Source organism: Podarcis bocagei (assembly GCF_964188305.1).
Source record: "Podarcis bocagei genome assembly, chromosome: 7".
NCBI lineage: Eukaryota > Metazoa > Chordata > Lepidosauria > Squamata > Lacertidae > Podarcis > Podarcis bocagei.
Window position 1 is genome coordinate 48,660,308 of NC_138132.1, and position 18,344 is coordinate 48,678,651.

The window sequence follows — 18,344 nt, forward strand, 5'->3', positions numbered from 1 at the left end:
GCCGTCCAACACGCCGGGGCGCCCCCGGCCGGCGGCGCGCAGCCCATCGCCGGATCCTCAGGCCCCCAGACGCCTCGCTTCCCGGCCCCTCTCTGGCAAATGCCGTCGCGGCACTGGCTTCGTGTGAAAGTGGGGAAGCTTCTCCCCGTTTCCAGCAAAAGGGTCCAGGGTGCCGCATTTCTGCCCGTCAAGGGTGCGGGCGCGAAGAGGTTGCCGTCGAAAGGGGAGCGGGGCTTGGCAAAATCAAAAAGGTGGTGGCCATGATCCCAGCCTCCATCAGTGGTTAAGTGGCTCCTCTCCTGCCGGGCTTGGTGGTCCGGGATTTCTAAAAGTCAGTATGGTTTGGGATGGGTGGTACCCAGAGCAAGATACTCCCTAACCGTTTGGTCTCTCCTTCTGAGCAGCAATCTGCCATCAGGATAAGGCTCTGTGGGCGGCAGGAGCCTCAGGGCAAGAGGTAGTCACAGTGGAGTAGCGGGGTGGGGGTGGCCCTGGGCACACCATGGGGGGCATGGACCAGGCACACACACACACACACACACACACACACACACCCCAGAGTCCCCTCTCACACCTCTGCCAGAACAGGAGCTCTGGCAGAGGAGAGTAGGCAGCAATGCTGCCATCCACTCTCCCGGACTGGGGCGCATGAATGTGTCCCTGCCGCAGCAGGCTCCCTCTGTGCCATGCCATCTTCGGGGGCACCCCCACATGGCTGACCCGGGTGCTATTTGATAAGTTCCACCACTGAGTAGCCAGCATGTTCACTCTCTTGTCTCAGCGATGTCTACACTGGCTTGGTCACATCCACAGAATGGAAGACAGCAGAATGCTCAAGGATGCGCTCTAGGGGAGCTGGCTCCCGGTACCAGACCCATTGGCGGATCAACTCTGTGTTACAAAGATGTCTGCAAACATGGCATGAAGGCTGGCAACCCCAACCCCATGATGCAGGCAACCACAGCACCTGGAGACCATCAGTGAGGTTGTGCATCCATAGCAGTGACCAGAGGAGGAATGGCTGCTGGGAGGAGCGCAGAGAGAAGAAATGCCATAGTGCAGCAGCAGCACAACCAGACGCCTTCATCTGCCCCAGCTGCAACTAAACATCTCTCCTGTATCAGTCTCTACAGCCACAGAAGGCACTGCAACTTTCCAGCAGTTTGACTGCCTAGACTGACAGATGCAACCAGAGCCAGCATGGTGCCCTCAGATGCTAATGGGGTTCACCTCTCATGAGCTCCAGAGAGCATGGCTGATGCCCAGGGTTGATGGGAGGTGTAAACCAACATCTGGAGGGGCAAATACTAGCCACACCTGATTTATAGCCTAATCTGAGACTGGAGGAGACTATTTGAAACAGAAACCAAAAGAGGCAGTTGTTGCTTCTTTTCCAGACGCTCCGTGCAATGGAAATCCTCCTTTAGCATTAGAATCTCTTTAAACTCTGCCTTGCAATACGATTGCCTCACAGCCAGGCTGCAGAGGGCATGAAATGGCTTGTTCCAACATGCTGACAGGAGACAGCTTTGGAAAGGTTTTGTTTATTCACTCAAAAAAACAAAAACTGTACAAATATTACAGGCAAGTCTCTTGCTGCAAAAAGTATAAAAATAATCTTTATATATGAATCAAAGTTCATTTCCACCCCCCTTCCCCATTGTACATTTTCTTTAGGTATCTTTTCCAGGACGTCATCTAAAGAGAAGGCAAGAAATTTATAGCAAAGGGAAGTGACGGTTCAGCTGCTAAACAGATCCCTCCCAAAGACACAGAGAAGCCCCTGAGCCTATTGGGGAGGAAGAGATGGGACACACCTCCGGGCTTCCTAGAGCATCTGTGCAATGCAGGAACTGCTCTGGAAACAGAGACATGCAGGCCAGGAAGGTGTCCTCACAGGTGCCTAAGCAGGTGTGGCTAGACTACAACTCCCAAAGCTCCCTGACCATGTGGGCTGGGACTGATGGGAGTTGGAGTACAACATCTGGAGGACACCACGTTGCCCATCCCTGCTAAACAGGACACCAGAGGCTTCTCTAAACACTAAGCATCTGGAAGCAGAGTATTAACAAGTTCCCACTCTGGAAAGGATGCCGAGGAATTGTAGGGCTGTATATTCCATACAGAGGGAAGTATCGGCTGCACCACTTACACCCTTGTGGCCACTCTTAGGAAGCAGGACAGGGCAGCCAGCTTAAACTAGCTCTTGCTGGCCAAAAGCTACCACATGACAACACAAACATTCCCTGATTTAATATGGGCGGCTTAGTGGTGAGTGTGCTTAGGGCTGCAGGTCTAAATCCCACTGAAATCAAACTCTTCACCCAAGCAGCAGTTTTTAAGGTTAGGGTGCAAGGCAGCACCACCTTCATATTCAGTGCCTGCGGCCAAGAACTGTGCAAAGGTTACGGGCCAGGGAGTGTGAGTTAGGGGCTGGCATCTGGTGAAAGCACAACTGCAGACTGGAGAGCAACACTGCGGTTACGGGAAAGAGGTCGAGAAGTGCAAAGGAGTCATAGGAGAAGGTTCACCAACCCAGATCCTCACGGGTGCAGGTGGGGAGGTGAGCAATAAGTGTTGGAAGGTGGGGAAAATGTGTCGCATACAGACTCTGGGAGAGAAGATAAGCTGCACGGATAGGCATCCAAATGAAAGCAGCAATTTGGAAAGGGAAAAATGCAGTAGCTCGAATGCACTCAAAAAAAGCCCACCTTCAGCATTGACCGAGGATATTGAAATAAATCACCCAGACTTGGCCCCTTCCCTCAATCCAAGCCCCTCCATCTTGGGCTCTCACTGTCGAGCTCAGGGCCTTGCACTGCAGGCAATCCCAGCCAAGCTTCCCCATCCCTAAACAACTTGGCTGTTGGGGAGGGGGCAATTTGTTTCTCCATCCTGACTCTTTGGAGGAAAAGTGACTGTGCAAAACTGGCACCTCTACACGGCTAAAGGAGAAGAACTGGACATGTTTCGGCTTGCAAGACCGAGTGATCGTCGTGCTCTCAAAGTGAAACAGAAGCGGCTGAAACTCGGGAAGAAGTTTCTGAGCACCTTCCATACATAAAATGGATCCAAGGCAGGGTTGACAAGGCGTCGCTTCCCCCTCTCCCCCTCGTTCCTTGTGTCAAAGTGTGTAGTTGCCAGAGAGAGAAAAGGAAATGAGCACCTCTGAAATACATAGAGACAAGCTATAAAGACAAGACAGCATGAGCCTTCCCTGCCCCTGTTGTTCAGCCCTCCTATTCTCTCCAGAAAGTGCCACCAGGAGTGTAGGGGAGCCAAGCCAGGCTTGCAGACCCAAGGAAGCTCTTCTGCTGTTCAGGAAGAATTGACCGCAGGCCGCTGGGAAGGAGGCCTCAGATCTAGTGAAAGGACAGCCAAAAATGGAGCAAGAGGGAAACCAGGGGACTGCCTTGTGCAACATAGGAAAGGAAGAAAAGAAGCCAGGAAAGGGAGCTGCTGCTCCTGCTGCTGCTTGGTCCGCAAGTCCATCCCTGTTGATCTTCAGTCAAGACCAGAGCAGCCAAGTGTGTCACTCGAGCACTATAGCAGAAAAGGAATCCAAAAAAACCCAGGTTTTTCCAAGGACTGGTTTGTTTGTTTTTTAAAAAACACGTATCCTAAAGTCCATCCATATGCCAGGAGTCAGAGGTTGAGGATAGGCACATCGAAAAGGTCGCACACCCCTTCGCTCTCATCCAGGTTGTAGATGTAGTCGTGGTCACCAGGAGGCGGGGAGAGACGGAGCAAAGGAGCAAATACTGTTGAAGGGAAAGGAGTACAGTCAGGCTGTGTCTGGCTCACTGTGCTTGTATGCTGGCCCTTTGGCAACAAAAACCAGGGTAAGGCCCCTCCCACAGGCCTCCCTGCCCTGCATGCTTTACCAAAAGAAGAAGACCTTAGAAGACCCAAGGAACAGATTGCCCATGTCAACTTGTAGCTTGACCCTCAGGACTCACCATTAAACCCAACCTTGAAACATGGGACCCTGCTTTAACTTTAGAACCTATAAGCTCCTTTGCTCTTCTATGCCTCTTTTAGGGCACACACAAAAACTGCAGATATACCAATGCCACATTTACTCCTTCTCTCTGAGGAAGTGTAGCTGCAGGGTGGGGAAAGAAGAGCAACTGGTGGGGTTAAGGACCCACAACAGGAAGTGCTTAGTATCTGCAACCATCTACAAATCCCCGGATTTTGGGGGATGGAGGAACAACCATGGCAATTAAACTACTACAGAACCAACATGTGTGTTGTTGTTGTTATTTTTAAAAAAGGGGGCAGCAAAGATAAACATATGCTTTATGTTTTGTGGCGGGTGGAGGGGACAGTTAAAACAAAAATAAGAAGTGCAACTTTAGGTCACTTCTTGTGGATCCCAACCACTTAGCTTGTGGATCCTAACCAGTTAGTCCAGATATGGAGAACCTTTGGCCCTCTAGATGTTGTTGTACTACAACTCCCATCAGCCCCAGTAAGCATGGCGGATGGCCAGTGATGGCGGATGGCCAGGGAGTTGTAATTCAGCAACATCAGGAGTACAAGGGGTCCAAATGATGTCCTGCTTGTAAACAGACCCACACCTGTGTTAGTTTGAGACCAGTGTGCATTAGCCTACTCAGTTGATTACAGTTCAGCTGAGCTTTACCATTTGCTTACAGTTCAACTGGACCAACTCAATTTCCTATACCCTAACTTTCTAGCCTTATCCAAACCCATCTCCACCCCAAAACTGGGAAATAGCAAAAGGCTTAATCCTTACCATCAGATGACATTAGTTCTTCGAGCAGCTCAGAATTCATGCATTCTGTGTGAAGAAAGAGTTGCATTACAACCACACACTCTGCTTTGGGATTCTACAGTAGAATATTCTGTATCATTTCAAACAAAGGCTCAGGTATGTCAGTTTCGAATACATTCCCATGATAAAGAAGCCAGCTTTGGCTTTGATGGATGTTAACTACCTGGATGTTAACTGTAAAAAGAAGCAGTCAGTTGCACACCCCAACTGTGTATTTATAATACATTCAACACATGACTTTCCCCCAAAGAATCATGGGAACTATAGTTCACCCCTACAGATCTACAATTCCCATTATTCTTGGGGTAAGTGTTGGATGCCCAGGGAGAACTGTTATATTCCAGATGACCCAAACAGATCAATGAGGCCTAAAGGAACTGCTTATTAACAGATGCCAGCTTGCGCTGCAGCAAGTAATGCTGTACAAGATAAAGCGATAGCCACAGGCACCCTAGTTTCACAGCAAGGGCAGTGTCACTACCACAGCATGAATATCCCTGAGCTAGCTGTTATCTCACATGTATCCAGCAGAGGGCCACTCTGCCATGATATTTGCTTTCTCCAAACTGAGTATAGTAAGGGCCTCTGAAAACAAGGGAGAAAATGCGAGATCAAGCAGGTTCAAAGGTCCTCACGTTGCCCCAGAAAAGTGAAACAAATATGGTTCTGCTGAAGCAACGCACCTCTTGTTGGATCAAACATCTCCGAAAGCTCTTTGGGAAGTTCCGGTACTGAAAAACAGAAGAGACGGCTCTGGTTTCCATGCTGCTCCAGTAATGTCCAAAGTGCAGTAACCTATACAGGGTGCTCTCCCCTGTTTGATAGCCTCTGTTCACAAGCAGAGTCCCCCCCCCCACTACCAACACCTGCCATAATATTTGGTGGAAGCCCACTGTTGCTAGACAGTTCCGCTATAGATGGTTGTGAAGCTTGATGGTACATCTACACTGTGGGCTTAAGGAGGGCTCAGTTTGGAAGCAATGCTAAAGGGCTGCCTATGCAAATCCATCTGCTCCAGCCTCAGGCTCATGATCTCCTGCAACACACACCAGGAAGAGGGGCTCAGAAGCACTAGATCTTACTTGTCCAGAGTATGTTGCTACCTACAACCCAGGAACAAATGTTAATTTAAGCTATGGTTTTATTTGTACAGTACAAGCCAGGATCAGAAGCTAGGGCTTTAGCTTTGCTCATTTAAATAAACAATATTTTAAACCAGCCACAGTTTGTCCTTGCTGGATGCAGCAACTGAAAGTTAGCTTCAGCCAGAAAACTGATGCTTCCCATGTGCCCTTCGCAACCACTCCAAAAAGCTACAGTTGAGCTTTGTCTGTGAACCAGGCCTCAAAGAATCATGGAAACTGTAGTTCTGAGAGTAGCTAGTAATGTCTGGAAACACTCATTCCCACACAACTAAAGATCCTAGGATTCCTTGTAGGAAGCCACGAACATGAAAAAAGTACAAAAACCAACATAAATATCCTGCCCACAACCCTGCCTACCAGTATTTTAGAAACCCCATTTCATTGCCCGCTTCGATACAGCATTATGTTGGGGTTTTCTTTAATATGCACTGCATGCCCCCAAAGAGAGACTTGTGGCATCAGCTGATTGAAAGGTGAGGAGCTCCACCCACCTTGCAAAAGTGGCCTGTGACAGGGGGAGGGGAGGTCAATCTGGCCTGCTGGCCACATCCAGTTCTCCACCCTTGTTGCACATGGCAAAGCAGATGCTTTGCTATTCAATAATAATTTTAAAAAAAACCACAGGCACACAAACATTGTGTCACCGCAGACTTTTAACCAGAATATGGCCTAGCAACCTTACAAAGCTGCTCCAGTTTCTGGAAAAAGAGGGACTTGCACCATGCCCATTTGGGAACACAGGAACCCCCAACCCAAAAGGTAGCAACCAAAGAATTCTCACTTTCTGTGGGGTCTGGCTTGATTGGCTCAAAGGAGGTGGAGGGACTGGGCAGGATGGAGCTGCTGTCCAGCAAGGCCGAGGATTGGAGGGGCTGCGTGTCCAGCCCAGCAGGTGGGCTGGCTGGTGCTGTCGAGGGGGCAAGTGAGTCCAGCTCCCCGCTGCTTCTCGATTCTGCCGTTGAGACACCACTATCTGCAAAGGTGTAAGACATAGATGGCGACAATTTTGCAACATTTCATGGATTGCACACTGAATAGGACATGACACTCATCCACCAAACTCCAGGGCAGTACAGTGTTGCATTAAATGCCCGCAGGCACCCCCTAAGCCTTATAAATACGCCACAGAAAAGTTACTAGCCTTCATAGGTCATTGATTAGAACTTTTCTCCTCAACATGCCTTTTCCCACATGAAGGGGATGAATTTTCATATATCCAAAAGCTTTCTGTTACGCCATCCGCCATTCTCCAGACAGATGCACCACAGGCCAGATGCAACTTAGCCAACATGAACAGTATCGTAATGATGTAAGAATTAGAGGCCCAGGGTGTAGATTTTTAAAACGTTCCAATATTAATTGTATTGAAGCTTTGGCTAGCATGTATTAGACTTGATTCTCAGTGTTTGCATTTTATGACTCCCATGCTGCATTCCTTTTCTATCTGACCCTGAAAGTGGCACAAATGGCCCTCCAGGATGTTATTCTAAATCTATCATGAGTTAGGACCAGAATGTAAAATCAGCTATCCTTGAAGCTTCCCCAAGGAAAGTGAGATAAAGGAAGGAATGTCAACAACCTGATGAAGGGCTGCTTGCCAGGGGAACAGTGATAGAAATGCTACATTTGAGACCATATGGCCTGGGCACTCTTGGGGCACCCCAAGCTGATTGTGGGGGTCAAGGTACCGGTATGGAGCCATGCGTGTTTTGCTTCTCATGATCTGTAACTTTTCCTGATGTATGCAGAAGGATGTTGATGTTTTAAGAACGTTTAGATGTTTTATGACTCTTTTGTGTCCTGTGTGTATAAAACCCTTGTTCTAATTCTCTTAGTGGCAGGTGACTTCTTAACTAGTGGTTCAGCTAGAGAACAACCACTTAAGTTGAGCTCTGTCTTATTGCTACAGTAAATGCTGACTTCCTAACTGGGTGCTGGGCTTGAATTATTTCCTTGGTTCCGTGTTTTATTTACCCTCGCCTAGCTGAGAGCAAGGTGGTGTAGAAGTAAATTCTTACCACAGTAACAACCTATTATGCAACTTTTTAAAAAAACAAAACAGCTATACTTTTTATTAAAACCTAACTGGGAAGATACAGCTTTCCCAAAGAGTCAACCTGTAAACAGTTATCAAAGTTAGGTGCGAGGTTAGAATTTTAGACAAAAAAACCCAAGCCACTGCCTTAACAATTCAACACACATTCCAGGAGTGAGAAGTGGTAGACCGCAATTTAATCCTCGAGAGAGAACACACATACACACAAACAAATGCACAAGGCAAAGCAAATATTTGTCTCAGGCAGACCTGCCACAGAAAAAACTTGCCCTTTTCTGATGCACTTGCGGGAGGCAAATTGTTAAACTGGTATGTAAGCCATATATGGGGAACCTGTGGCCTTTCAGGTGTTTTTGTAGTACTATCGGGCATGCAGGCTGTGGCCGTGTCCAACAACTTCTCTTTTGGAGGGCCACAGGTTCCCCATCCCTGATACATGGAGTATGTACACGCACAATATCAAGTTTAAGGAAGGAAGGATGTGTAGAAGGGAAACTTGGGAGTGTAGTGGGGGGAAGGACTGATTTTCTCTCTTTCCCAACAATGGAATAGTAGAGAAAACAGCTGTCAATACCTGATTGGGTTTCTGAATGTATAAGAAGTGTTGTAGATCCAGTTCTCCTGAATCAATTACGAGCCCGGCACCTAACATGAGGATGTTTAGTCGCCTACTGAATACGGGCTTTTTAAAAGGAAATCTTACCCCAAGGTGTAAGCCAGACGTTTATGGAAGATCAATTTTATATTTGATAAAATAGTACTGTTGTTTTTAAGAGTCTGTATGGATGGTTTTATTGTTTGAGTTTGCTAAATTGATTTTACTGTTCTTTGAGCTTGTGTTTCTGTGTTTCATTCTCAGTGTACACCACTTTAATGGCGGCCTATTTAATAATTTGTTTAATGAAATAAATACATTAAGACTAGTGATGATTACAACGAATGGATGTTATATGCTTTCCATATCTTAATTTGGGACAATAAATATAGTAACTACATATATGAAAGAAAGTGCTGCTTCAGAACTAGAAAAAAGGAATGTATGTGTTATTGGCTTACAATAATTGTATGTACTGAAAATTATGTAAGATAATTTACATACAACTATAATTTTTAAACATGATGGGAAAAGCTGGTACAGTCCATTGTAAATATATTATTCCAGTTTGAGACCCAAGCACTTTGCAGCTGACTGGCTGTACTGCTTTCCAGAGTTCAAACTAATTTACACTAAAGCATATAAACAAAAAGCCAAACAATTATAAAATCACAAGGAGGCTATACATATGACGGAAAAGACTCAGAAAATTTAAATTCTCCTTTAAGGTTTGATGAAATAGGAAGGTTTTACAGCATTTGTGGGAAACCTGTGGCCCTCCAAATGTTGCTGAACTCCAGCTCCTATCAGCTCCAACCAGTGTGGCCCATGGTTAGGGAAGATGAGAGCTGCAGCCTGACTATATCTGGAGGGCTACAGGATCCCCAGTCCAGTTTGGGTGCCGTTTTGAAAAGGGACAGTGATGTTGGAGGCTTCCTAACCTTGCCTAGGCCAGGTTCCAAAGTTCTCAGGTGGCTGCTGAAGAAGGCAGGCCTCTGGCCATGTCTGCCCACGCCTTTCATCTGGAAGAGGCTGACAGCAAGGCCAAGTGACTCGACTTCAGTGTCATATTTGAGAGAGGTTACAGGAAGGGAAAGCTCCTCTGCGACTCACCTGTGGCGCTGGCTGCTTTCTGCCCAGCAGAGACCTGGTCCTGTGTGCTGTTGGGAACGGGCGCAGAAGGGTGTGTACCACTGGGAAGAGATGCTTCTTGGAAGTGGGCAACAGGTGGTCTCTGTGCCTTAGAGAGTGTGACTGGCTGACACTGAATGAGGTCTTCCGGGGGAGGCACAGGTAGTACCACTGGAGGAGAGCTCCAGGCGTCTTTATTTACGAGCAGGACATCAATTGGACCGCTTGTGCTTTTCAGGTGGATCTGGTATTTCTTCTGACCATTTAAGCCCTAAAGAAAGGGAGAGAGATTGCTGCAAGGTAAGGCACCCAAGCCAGCGCAGTGATGCATCTATGTGTGTAAAGGACTGTATCCAATATAGCATTAAGTTATTTAGACTCATAGAACTGTAGGTGGAAGGAACTCCGGGGGGTCATCTAGTTCAACCCCCTGCAGCGCAGGAATCTCAACAATCTTAGTGGGATACTTGTTCCACTGGTAAAATGTTTTGTGCCAGATGAATGTTGTTGTGCAAGAAAATGCGAAATGACAACTTGCAGCCAGCATCAACCTGCAATGCAAGATGCTGCTGACTGTTCCAAGGGCACCAGCTCCTTGAGGTTTCAGCCACAGGTTTTCCCCTGCCCAACCACATTTTAACTGGAAATGCTCGGGATTAAACCTGGGAGCTCCTGCAGGCAAAACATGAGCTAAGGTGGCACCAACAGGAGCCCAACAACACCAGGAGGGCCAAAGGCTAGCGATCCCTCATATAAGGCTTCCACCGTTGCCTCTCTGCAACCAGGGACCTTTCCTTTGTTACCCACGTGCCACCTACCTCCGGGACAGGAACCTCTAACTGAGTACCCGATGGGGCTCGGATGGCTAGCAGTGTGTCACCTGGAACAAGAGAGCAAACGTAGCATTTACTAATCTGATCTAGGTGAAGAATGGAGCAGCAGGCTGTTGCAAGCCAAGACGCATACTCTTTTTTTCTCCTTCCTTCTTTTTCATCTCTTTTCTGAAGAGATGGGAGACCTGTGGCCCTCCAGATGTTGCTAGATGCCAACTCCCATCAGCCTCACAAGGTTGGCCAATGGCCAGGGTTGATGGAAGTCATAGTTCAGCCACATCAGCAGGGACAACACTTCCCCATCCATGCTTTACCTGGTCTGCAAACTTTTAACGCGGCCAGTAACATTGGCAGGAAAAAAGGACATCTCCCAGACTTGTGTACAGTTCTCAGATACAGAAGGGCAGTGCGAATATTTTTGTGGTTTGTTTTTTTTTAAGGCTGCTTGTATTTTTTCAGAGCAAAAGGCCATTTCATTCACAATATTTATCTGGCTAATGCTAGTAGACCTAAGTGACTAAAGCAAGGTGATGGCAAAACAGAGTATACATGAATGGAATCCAGCCTGGGTAGTAAGACAAGGGCTACTGCACTTTCTGAGAGCTGTGAAAGTTTGCCTGATTTCTAAGAAAAACAGGCTCTAAACTCTGGAACTCTTGCCCAACTCAGTTCATTTGTTCCTTGAGCAAGGAGTGGGGTCCCCAACGTTGCTGTGCTCCCCCACCCACCGGCATAGTCAATGATCAGAGATGATCGGAGTTGTAGCCTAGTAACACCTGGAGAGCACCAGGCCAAGGATACACTAGCTAGGATACACCACCACATCCTCACCTGGAAAGCATTTGCAGAGGTCCTCATCAGTCACATAGGCTAACGTTCCTGAAGTTAAGGGAAAAACCCAGATGCATCCAGAAACAATGAGATCATTGGACAAAGGAACACTTCAAGATGTTTAGGGGAATTGGAAGAAACAAGTGAACAACAGATCTAGTGATCAGTCGGTGCTGCAGAAAACGCTGGTCAGAATGTGTCCTATGTGCCCCACCTACTGGGTGCATCTCTACAAAAGCAGCAGCAGAGGAGGACATTTTAGATCTGATACATTTTCTTAAGAAGTTAACACTTTTTAAGCTCCACCCACCCACCTGTACTATAAAGTAGTTTCACACAACAGTGAATAGTTATGGCTTTCCCCCGAAGAATCCTGGGAACTGTAGTTTGTTAAGGGTGATTATAACTGCAAGGGAACCCATATTCCCCTCACACAGCTACAGTTCCCAGAGGTCCCAGGGAAGAGGGACTAAACCACTCTGGAAATTATAGCTCTGTAGGAGGGAAAGAGGTCTCTTAATAATTCTCAGCACCCTTTACAAAATACAGTTCCAAGATTCTTTTGGGAAACCCGTAACTGTTAGAAGGGGTATGAAACTGCTTTAAATGTGTAGTGCAGGTGGAGCCTTAGTAGAGTCTTGTGGCAGCTTAAAGACTTAACAAATGAACTGTGGCACATGAGCCTTTGTGGACCACAGTCTACTTCATTAAGTGGATTTCATGAAAGTTTATGACACAATAAGTTTCAAGGAGCCAAAAGATTCTGTTGCTTTTGCAGCTGTATTTCTGCAAAAAGAACAAAACAAAACCCACTCCCAAGAAAGGAATATGATAGATTAAAGAAAAGTGACATCAACGCGATGATGGCAGGGGAGTGGGGGATGAATGATGTGGAGAGAGAAATTATTTCCATTTTCTCAAAAAGAGATCTGGGATAAGGCAGTTGAGTTGTTGGTGCTGTTTTGGTATTCTTAGCATTTCATCCAGGGACAGACAGATGCAAACACACACACACACACACACACAAACACAGAGTCACTATCTCACCATAGATGTCTCGCTGGCCAATGCTGTGGACATGACCCAGCAAGAAGACTGAAATTTCTGTATCCTGCACAGGGTGGCAAGTGATTTGAAATTAAAGAGTTGTGCCAGCACTACAGGATTGGTGTCACTGCCTTCAAGCCCTGGAAAGTAATGTTTTCCTTCCGCCATCCTAGAAGGATCATCTTGGAACGAGCATTGGAAACTCAAAATGAAAGGGGGAAGGAGAAGGAGGGAAAAGGACTACGGTGCACTCAGAAGGATATCGGCTGTTTTGTACATCGTCCGTCACATTTTTGATGCTTTGCTGCACCCACATCTTTTGCTGCTCCAGCTCCCGCTCCCGCTGCTCCAGGTCCTCAATCTCTGCCTTCAGCTCTATCAGCTTGTGGGCAATTTCACGGGTGTTGCAGCCAGGACCTACTCCTCTGGAGGGAAGGAGAATTGGAAGCAAGAAAAATGAGAGAGGCCACCTCTTGCAGAGCTTCCCTAGATGGCATGAGCTATCAGAGACATTGCCATCGCAACCGCAAAATACCGTCCCAAACCCACAGGATTGTTCAGTCGCGCTGAGCACAAACTATTCCTCCCTTTGTTTCCAAGCCCAAACCTTCCAGAGAGGAATTGACAGCCCTTTAGATATTATGTCACTATCCAGTATGGTGCGGTGGTTAGTGTGCAGGACTAGGATCTGGGAGACCAGGGTTCAAATCGCCACGGGGCCATGAATCTCACTGTCTGACCTGGGGCCAGTCACTGCCTCTCAGCCTAACCAACCTCACAGGGTTGTTGTAGGGATTAAATGAAGAATGGGGAGAAACCTTGTGCACCATCTTCAGCTCCTGAGAGAAAAAGGTGGGCTAAAAAGGCAATAAATCATAAAAATAAAATATTCAAAGATCTCCTCCACCAACACAGTTCCCTTGGAAGAGAGTTCCTCCAAACTTCAGTCATGTTTTTATTCCCAAATAGTATATCATGTCATTAGGTTTTAGGTGAGGTACATTTTTATAAGTTTGAACCTATAAATGCTATACTGCCAACATCAAGGGGAAAATATCATGGCAGCAAACAGCATAAAATAAATTTATATTCATAAAACAATTATAAAACACATCCCAAATTAGTGTATCTGCTTAATACATCAAACATAACTGGATCACTGCTCAGGAAAAGCAAATGCAAACAGATGAGTTTAAGCAGGCACCTAAATCCCAATACTGTGGGTGCTTGCAACTCCCCTTACAACTCAATTTCATAAGCTATTTCCCTGCTATTTGTGACCACTCAGCAAACAGGAGAACAGCATGACCATTGGTGAAGCTTATTCAAAACTGCCTTAAATGCTGCACTCAGGACACAGTCAACTACTCAAATGCAAGCTGTGACTGTGCCACACTCCTCAAATGCAACTGCCCCCCATGCATCACTGAGAACAGAGCCTAGTTTCACCAATCCTTGCTCCAATTCACGGGCACTTACTTCCACTGTATGCTGTTCTTGGACTTCTTCTCAATCAGCCCTATGCCCTCAAGGACATTTGTGATGTCATAAATGCGCCGCTTCTGCCGCACTGCCAAGGTATCTGCTGCCTGTGTAGGAAACCCAAAACATTATCATGCCCTGTTCACGAAGGCCTGAGCCACTCAGAGAATAGCAGGAAGCTGACAAAACAAAGAAAACCTCCAGCCACTTTGTCAGTTATACATAGGAACATGCATGGACTCAGTTTTTTCTGTCTTGGGTTTGGGAGAGGAACCATTAATTAAATCTCTTTGCCTCCCACATGTTCCATTTCAGGGGGTTAGTTTATAAACAAAACAGAAGTTCAGCATGAGAAGCTGCAACCCATCTGCGATCCTGGGGTTCCTTCCAAGTGGCCCCAAAGACTGCCTGATGTCATGGCACATCCGAGGGAACAAATCTCACCTTTCATGGCAGAGAAGCGTATATGTGTGGCATTGCTTTCTCTGATACACTGCCACACACAGAGACAACATGGTGTAGTGGCTAGAGAACTGGGTGAGGAATCCAAATCTGCACTCAGCCATAAAGCCTTGCTTGGAGCAGTCACTCTCTCAACCTAATCCTATCTAGCCAAGTTATTCTGAATGGGAGACGGGAGAGGGAAACATGTAAATTGTCTTGGGCTCCCTGCAGGAAGAACAGGATAATGTAATATCAGCATCATGATAATAATATTGCAAACCCAAAATCTGTAACATATAAAAGATGATTTCCTATTTATTACATGAAAGGGTCTATATATATCCACTGTTCAGAACATCAATGAACAGTGATGTGGATTATCAGTACCCAGTGTAAGAACCAAACTCTCTATATCCTGTTTAGGCAGTATCGCTGCAGGGCAGCTGGGTTGTATTCTGTGACTTTTCTGGATCCTCAGCTTCACCAAATGTATAGCATGCATAAACAGGTAATGCCTGGAAGCATATCCAGCAGTAAGATGCAAGAGAGGGGGGAAATCAAAATCCCCCATATTATTGTTGCATAAAATGCAATGTGTTAACAAATGCCTGATGTGTTAACAAAGATTTTGTAGATACCAAGATGCCCTTTTCTCAAGGTAAAGGTGAAAAGGTAGGTAGATTAGAGCGCTTACTATTAGAAAGCAGGTTCTAGAGAAATTAAGAGGACTCGTAACTTCACCCAGATATAAAAATATTCAGATGTCTTTCAGTCACACAATGCTGGGAGCACAAATGGATCAAAGGGAGTTGTGTAAGAGCAGCTTATGCTATGTGTCCATGTAATCTGGTATTGTCTGCTCTCATTGGCAGCAGCTCACATTACCTGCCGTTAGATTTTATTTTAATCTTCAAATGCCAGCGATTGAACTCTGAACCTTCTGCACACAAAACATGTGCTCTACCACTGAGCTATGGTCAGCAACATGCAGCACAGTTCATGTTTGTTAGATATATAAGTGCAACTTTGTCATTCGCAAGAACAGTATGACTACTACATAAGAACAACCCTGCTGGGTAAGACCAAAAGCCCACCATCCTGTTCTCACAGCAGCCAGCCAGATGGTCATGGGAAGCCTGCAGGGAGGCCATGAGTGCAATAACACTCTGTTCCCCAGCAACTGGTATTCAGAGAGATACAATTCTTCAATACTGGAGGTAGTACACATCCATCATGACTAATAGCCATTGATTGGTACATGCCAGGAATAAGCTAGAGACAGATATAATCATTACACCTTTCTTATGGACTTCCCCAGGGTATCCATCTTGCTTAACCATCTGGATTACAAGTCCAGCTAAATCTTCCCATACATTCTGCAGCAGACCTTAAAGCCTTCAAGAAGTTGGAACGGATGACTCTGGCATGAAGTTGCCAAATTAGATTTCACTGCCAAACTTGACACTAGGGAACTTGGCCTCAATAAACCACCTGGGAAGAGAAAGCCACTGTCCCTTTCAGTGTTTACCGAGACTATCAATTCAGCTATGCCTATTCATCACAAGTAACTTCTAACTAAGAGTGGGTCACAAGGATGCTTCTTGTACCTGATCTTTGTTGACCAGAGCCTGTTTTCACTTGTGTTGTGCAAATTATGACACTTACCACAATCTCTTCCATTTCTCAACTTCATAGAAACATCGTTATCTCCTTACTCAGGGTATGCATATCTACCCATTTACCTGACTATTTCATACTTCTAATAGACTCTGACTCAGAAAAGCTTCCAACACAGTAAATAAGCCTTTAAAGTGCCCATGGACATATGCTGCTGCTAGCATACTCTGTATGAAAAAGAAGTCAGGTTCAATCTCCAAGTAGGGATAGGAAAGACCCTGGATTGTACACAAGTTCTACTCAGAGTAGACCCACTGAAATTAATGGACCTATATTAATAATGCCCATTAATTTCAATGGATCTACTCTGAGTGGCGCTAAACTGTATACAACCCTCTGATCTTAAACCCTGGCAAGCTTTTGCCAGTAATTTAAAGTTTAGATAATATTGAGCTAGGGGGAACAAGGCAGCTTCTTATGTCTGCTCCTCTGGAGTTAGCAAAATACAAGAGCTGCCTTGATGAAAAGTCTCAAGCTGCAACCCTCCTTGCACTTCCGTAGGAGTAAGCACTACCTGAACAGAGGGGGGTTTGCTTTGGTGCAAAGATACACAGACCTATGCTGTCAAAGCCATCATCAATCACCTTAGACAGGGCTCCAGCAGGGCTCCTTCCCACTGCTGTTCCCTTCCAAACCAAAGGCCCTTAGATGGCCCTGCAGCTTACTGGCCTAGTTCACATAAGAAGCCACATCTGGATTCAGTAACACTACACTAATGCTTTTTTGTTGTTGTTTAAACAGTTTGTGGTTCATAGCATTAAAAGCTTCTTCCTGCCCACTTTTTCTACTCTAGATTTCACATGTTTGGTCCTAAACCGTTTTGAACTGCAGAGGCATCTGCCTGTTTCCCCATCTGCCTGCATTGCAGTGGAACCAAAAGCAGATTTCAGTTAAGGTTAAGCACTTCAGGCAAGGTTGCGAACACCTGCAGTCCCTTTCACACAGAAGCTACTGTTGCGGTAAAGCAGAAGCTCCTGCAACTGCTGGAGTTCTGCACTGGCAACAAACTGGTCACACCTGTGACTAAGTTATACATATGCAACCAGCTCAGTGTAACACCCCCACAACACCCCCACCCGCAGAGATCCCTTCATGCACTCCTGCAGTTCATACCCAACATGCAACTCAGCATTATCTCCCCATTTGGCGGATGCTGCACCTTAACGGTCATGCTTCCTTGATATGAGGTGAGGGAGGTCAGAGGAAGAGCTAGCAAACAGGTGGGGAAGCAGTTTGCCCCTAGGATTTGCTAATTTGGTCTGAGGACCGAGAGAGAGAGAGAGAGAGAGAGAGAGAGAGACAGAAGCCCAATTCAAGGCAGAATGTATTAACTGGGATTTTTCCTAACACACACACACACACATCCAATCCTGCATGGGAAGATGGAACGGAGCCAAGAGATCCCAAATGTGGACACACAGCAACAGACCCAAGGTCCAGACAAAAGGAGGTGGTCGGAACAAATACCTAATAGGGCCCTGATCCTTACTTTTCGTGAGCCCGATCCGGCCCCAAGAGGCAAATCCTGCCACCGCCACTCCACGCTGCCTCCTTTCCCTTGTCTATACCATCGGGTGGGCAGAAAGAAATTGAGATCTACCGGTAAGGGTTTCTTAACTGTTTTCATAGCAGCAACACAACCCCCCCCAAAAAAAAAACCACACTAATGGGGCTGTTGTTGAAATAAAGAAAGCTAATCTAAGCGTGAATGGGCTGTGATATCAATACCGCTGTGGTACAGGGAACCCATCCCAGATCCTGGCACCTTGTTCTTACTAGCTGTGTGTGTGTGTTCAGCTGCCTCTGGCTGGTGAATGGGGGGATTTTGGGGGGAGGAGGGGGAACAAAGTAGATCCAAGAAGCCCTAAGTCTGCCCAGCCGGAGTGCTTCTTGCCCTGATGGCAGCCAGCCTTAGCCCACCCCCAGCCATGTTGTGGAAGCAGGACCCCCCCGGCACCCCGTTTCCCCCGCTCTCTCCTCCTCCTCCTCCTCCTCACCAGCTTGAGGTCGAGCACGCCGTCCTTGGCCTCCTGCAGCAGAGACACGAACTTGGTCGTGAGCAGCCCCAGGCTCTTCTCGTGCCGGCTCGGGGCGCCCCCCGGTGGCTGCGCCGCGGACTCCGCCATCCACGTCCGCCTCAGGCCCTCCGCCGCCGAGGCCGGTGCAGATCCCGGGTCTCCGGTACGGCCCCCGCGCGCTGACCCCTCTGCCGCTTCCGGCCGCCGCAGGGCATGACGGGAGGAGGGAGGCGGAGGGAAGGCTCCATCTTGGGAGAGAGGGCGGAGCGCCACCACGCTCCCTC

At 46.9% G+C, this 18,344-nt stretch overlaps 1 protein-coding gene across 1 annotated transcript; it reads right to left on the reverse strand.

Annotated features, from left to right (window-relative positions):
• Window positions 1-1,528: 1,528 nt before the first annotated feature.
• On the reverse strand, window positions 1,529-18,278 carry E2F4 (E2F transcription factor 4). The gene is made up of 10 exons (XM_081202385.1): window positions 18,040-18,278; window positions 13,919-14,028; window positions 12,707-12,864; window positions 11,393-11,440; window positions 10,547-10,608; window positions 9,711-9,999; window positions 6,728-6,919; window positions 5,485-5,532; window positions 4,763-4,807; window positions 1,529-3,761 (listed from the first exon to the last, which is right to left on the reverse strand). The coding sequence occupies exons 1-10, from the start codon at window positions 18,166-18,168 to the stop codon at window positions 3,646-3,648; spliced, it is 1,197 nt and encodes a 398-aa protein (XP_081058511.1). The 5' UTR covers window positions 18,169-18,278; the 3' UTR covers window positions 1,529-3,645.
• Window positions 18,279-18,344: the final 66 nt, after the last annotated feature.

Coding starts and splice junctions, on each gene's coding strand:
- E2F4 (XM_081202385.1), bottom strand. CDS start 18,168: ATGGCGGAGTCCGCGGCGCAGCCACCGGGGGGCGCCCCGAGCCGGCAC. Junction 12,865..13,918: donor AAGAACAGCATACAGTGGAA/GTAAGTGCCCGT, acceptor CCTTCCCTCCAG/AGGAGTAGGTCCTGGCTGCA. Junction 10,000..10,546: donor TAGAGGTTCCTGTCCCGGAG/GTAGGTGGCACG, acceptor CCCTTTCTTTAG/GGCTTAAATGGTCAGAAGAA.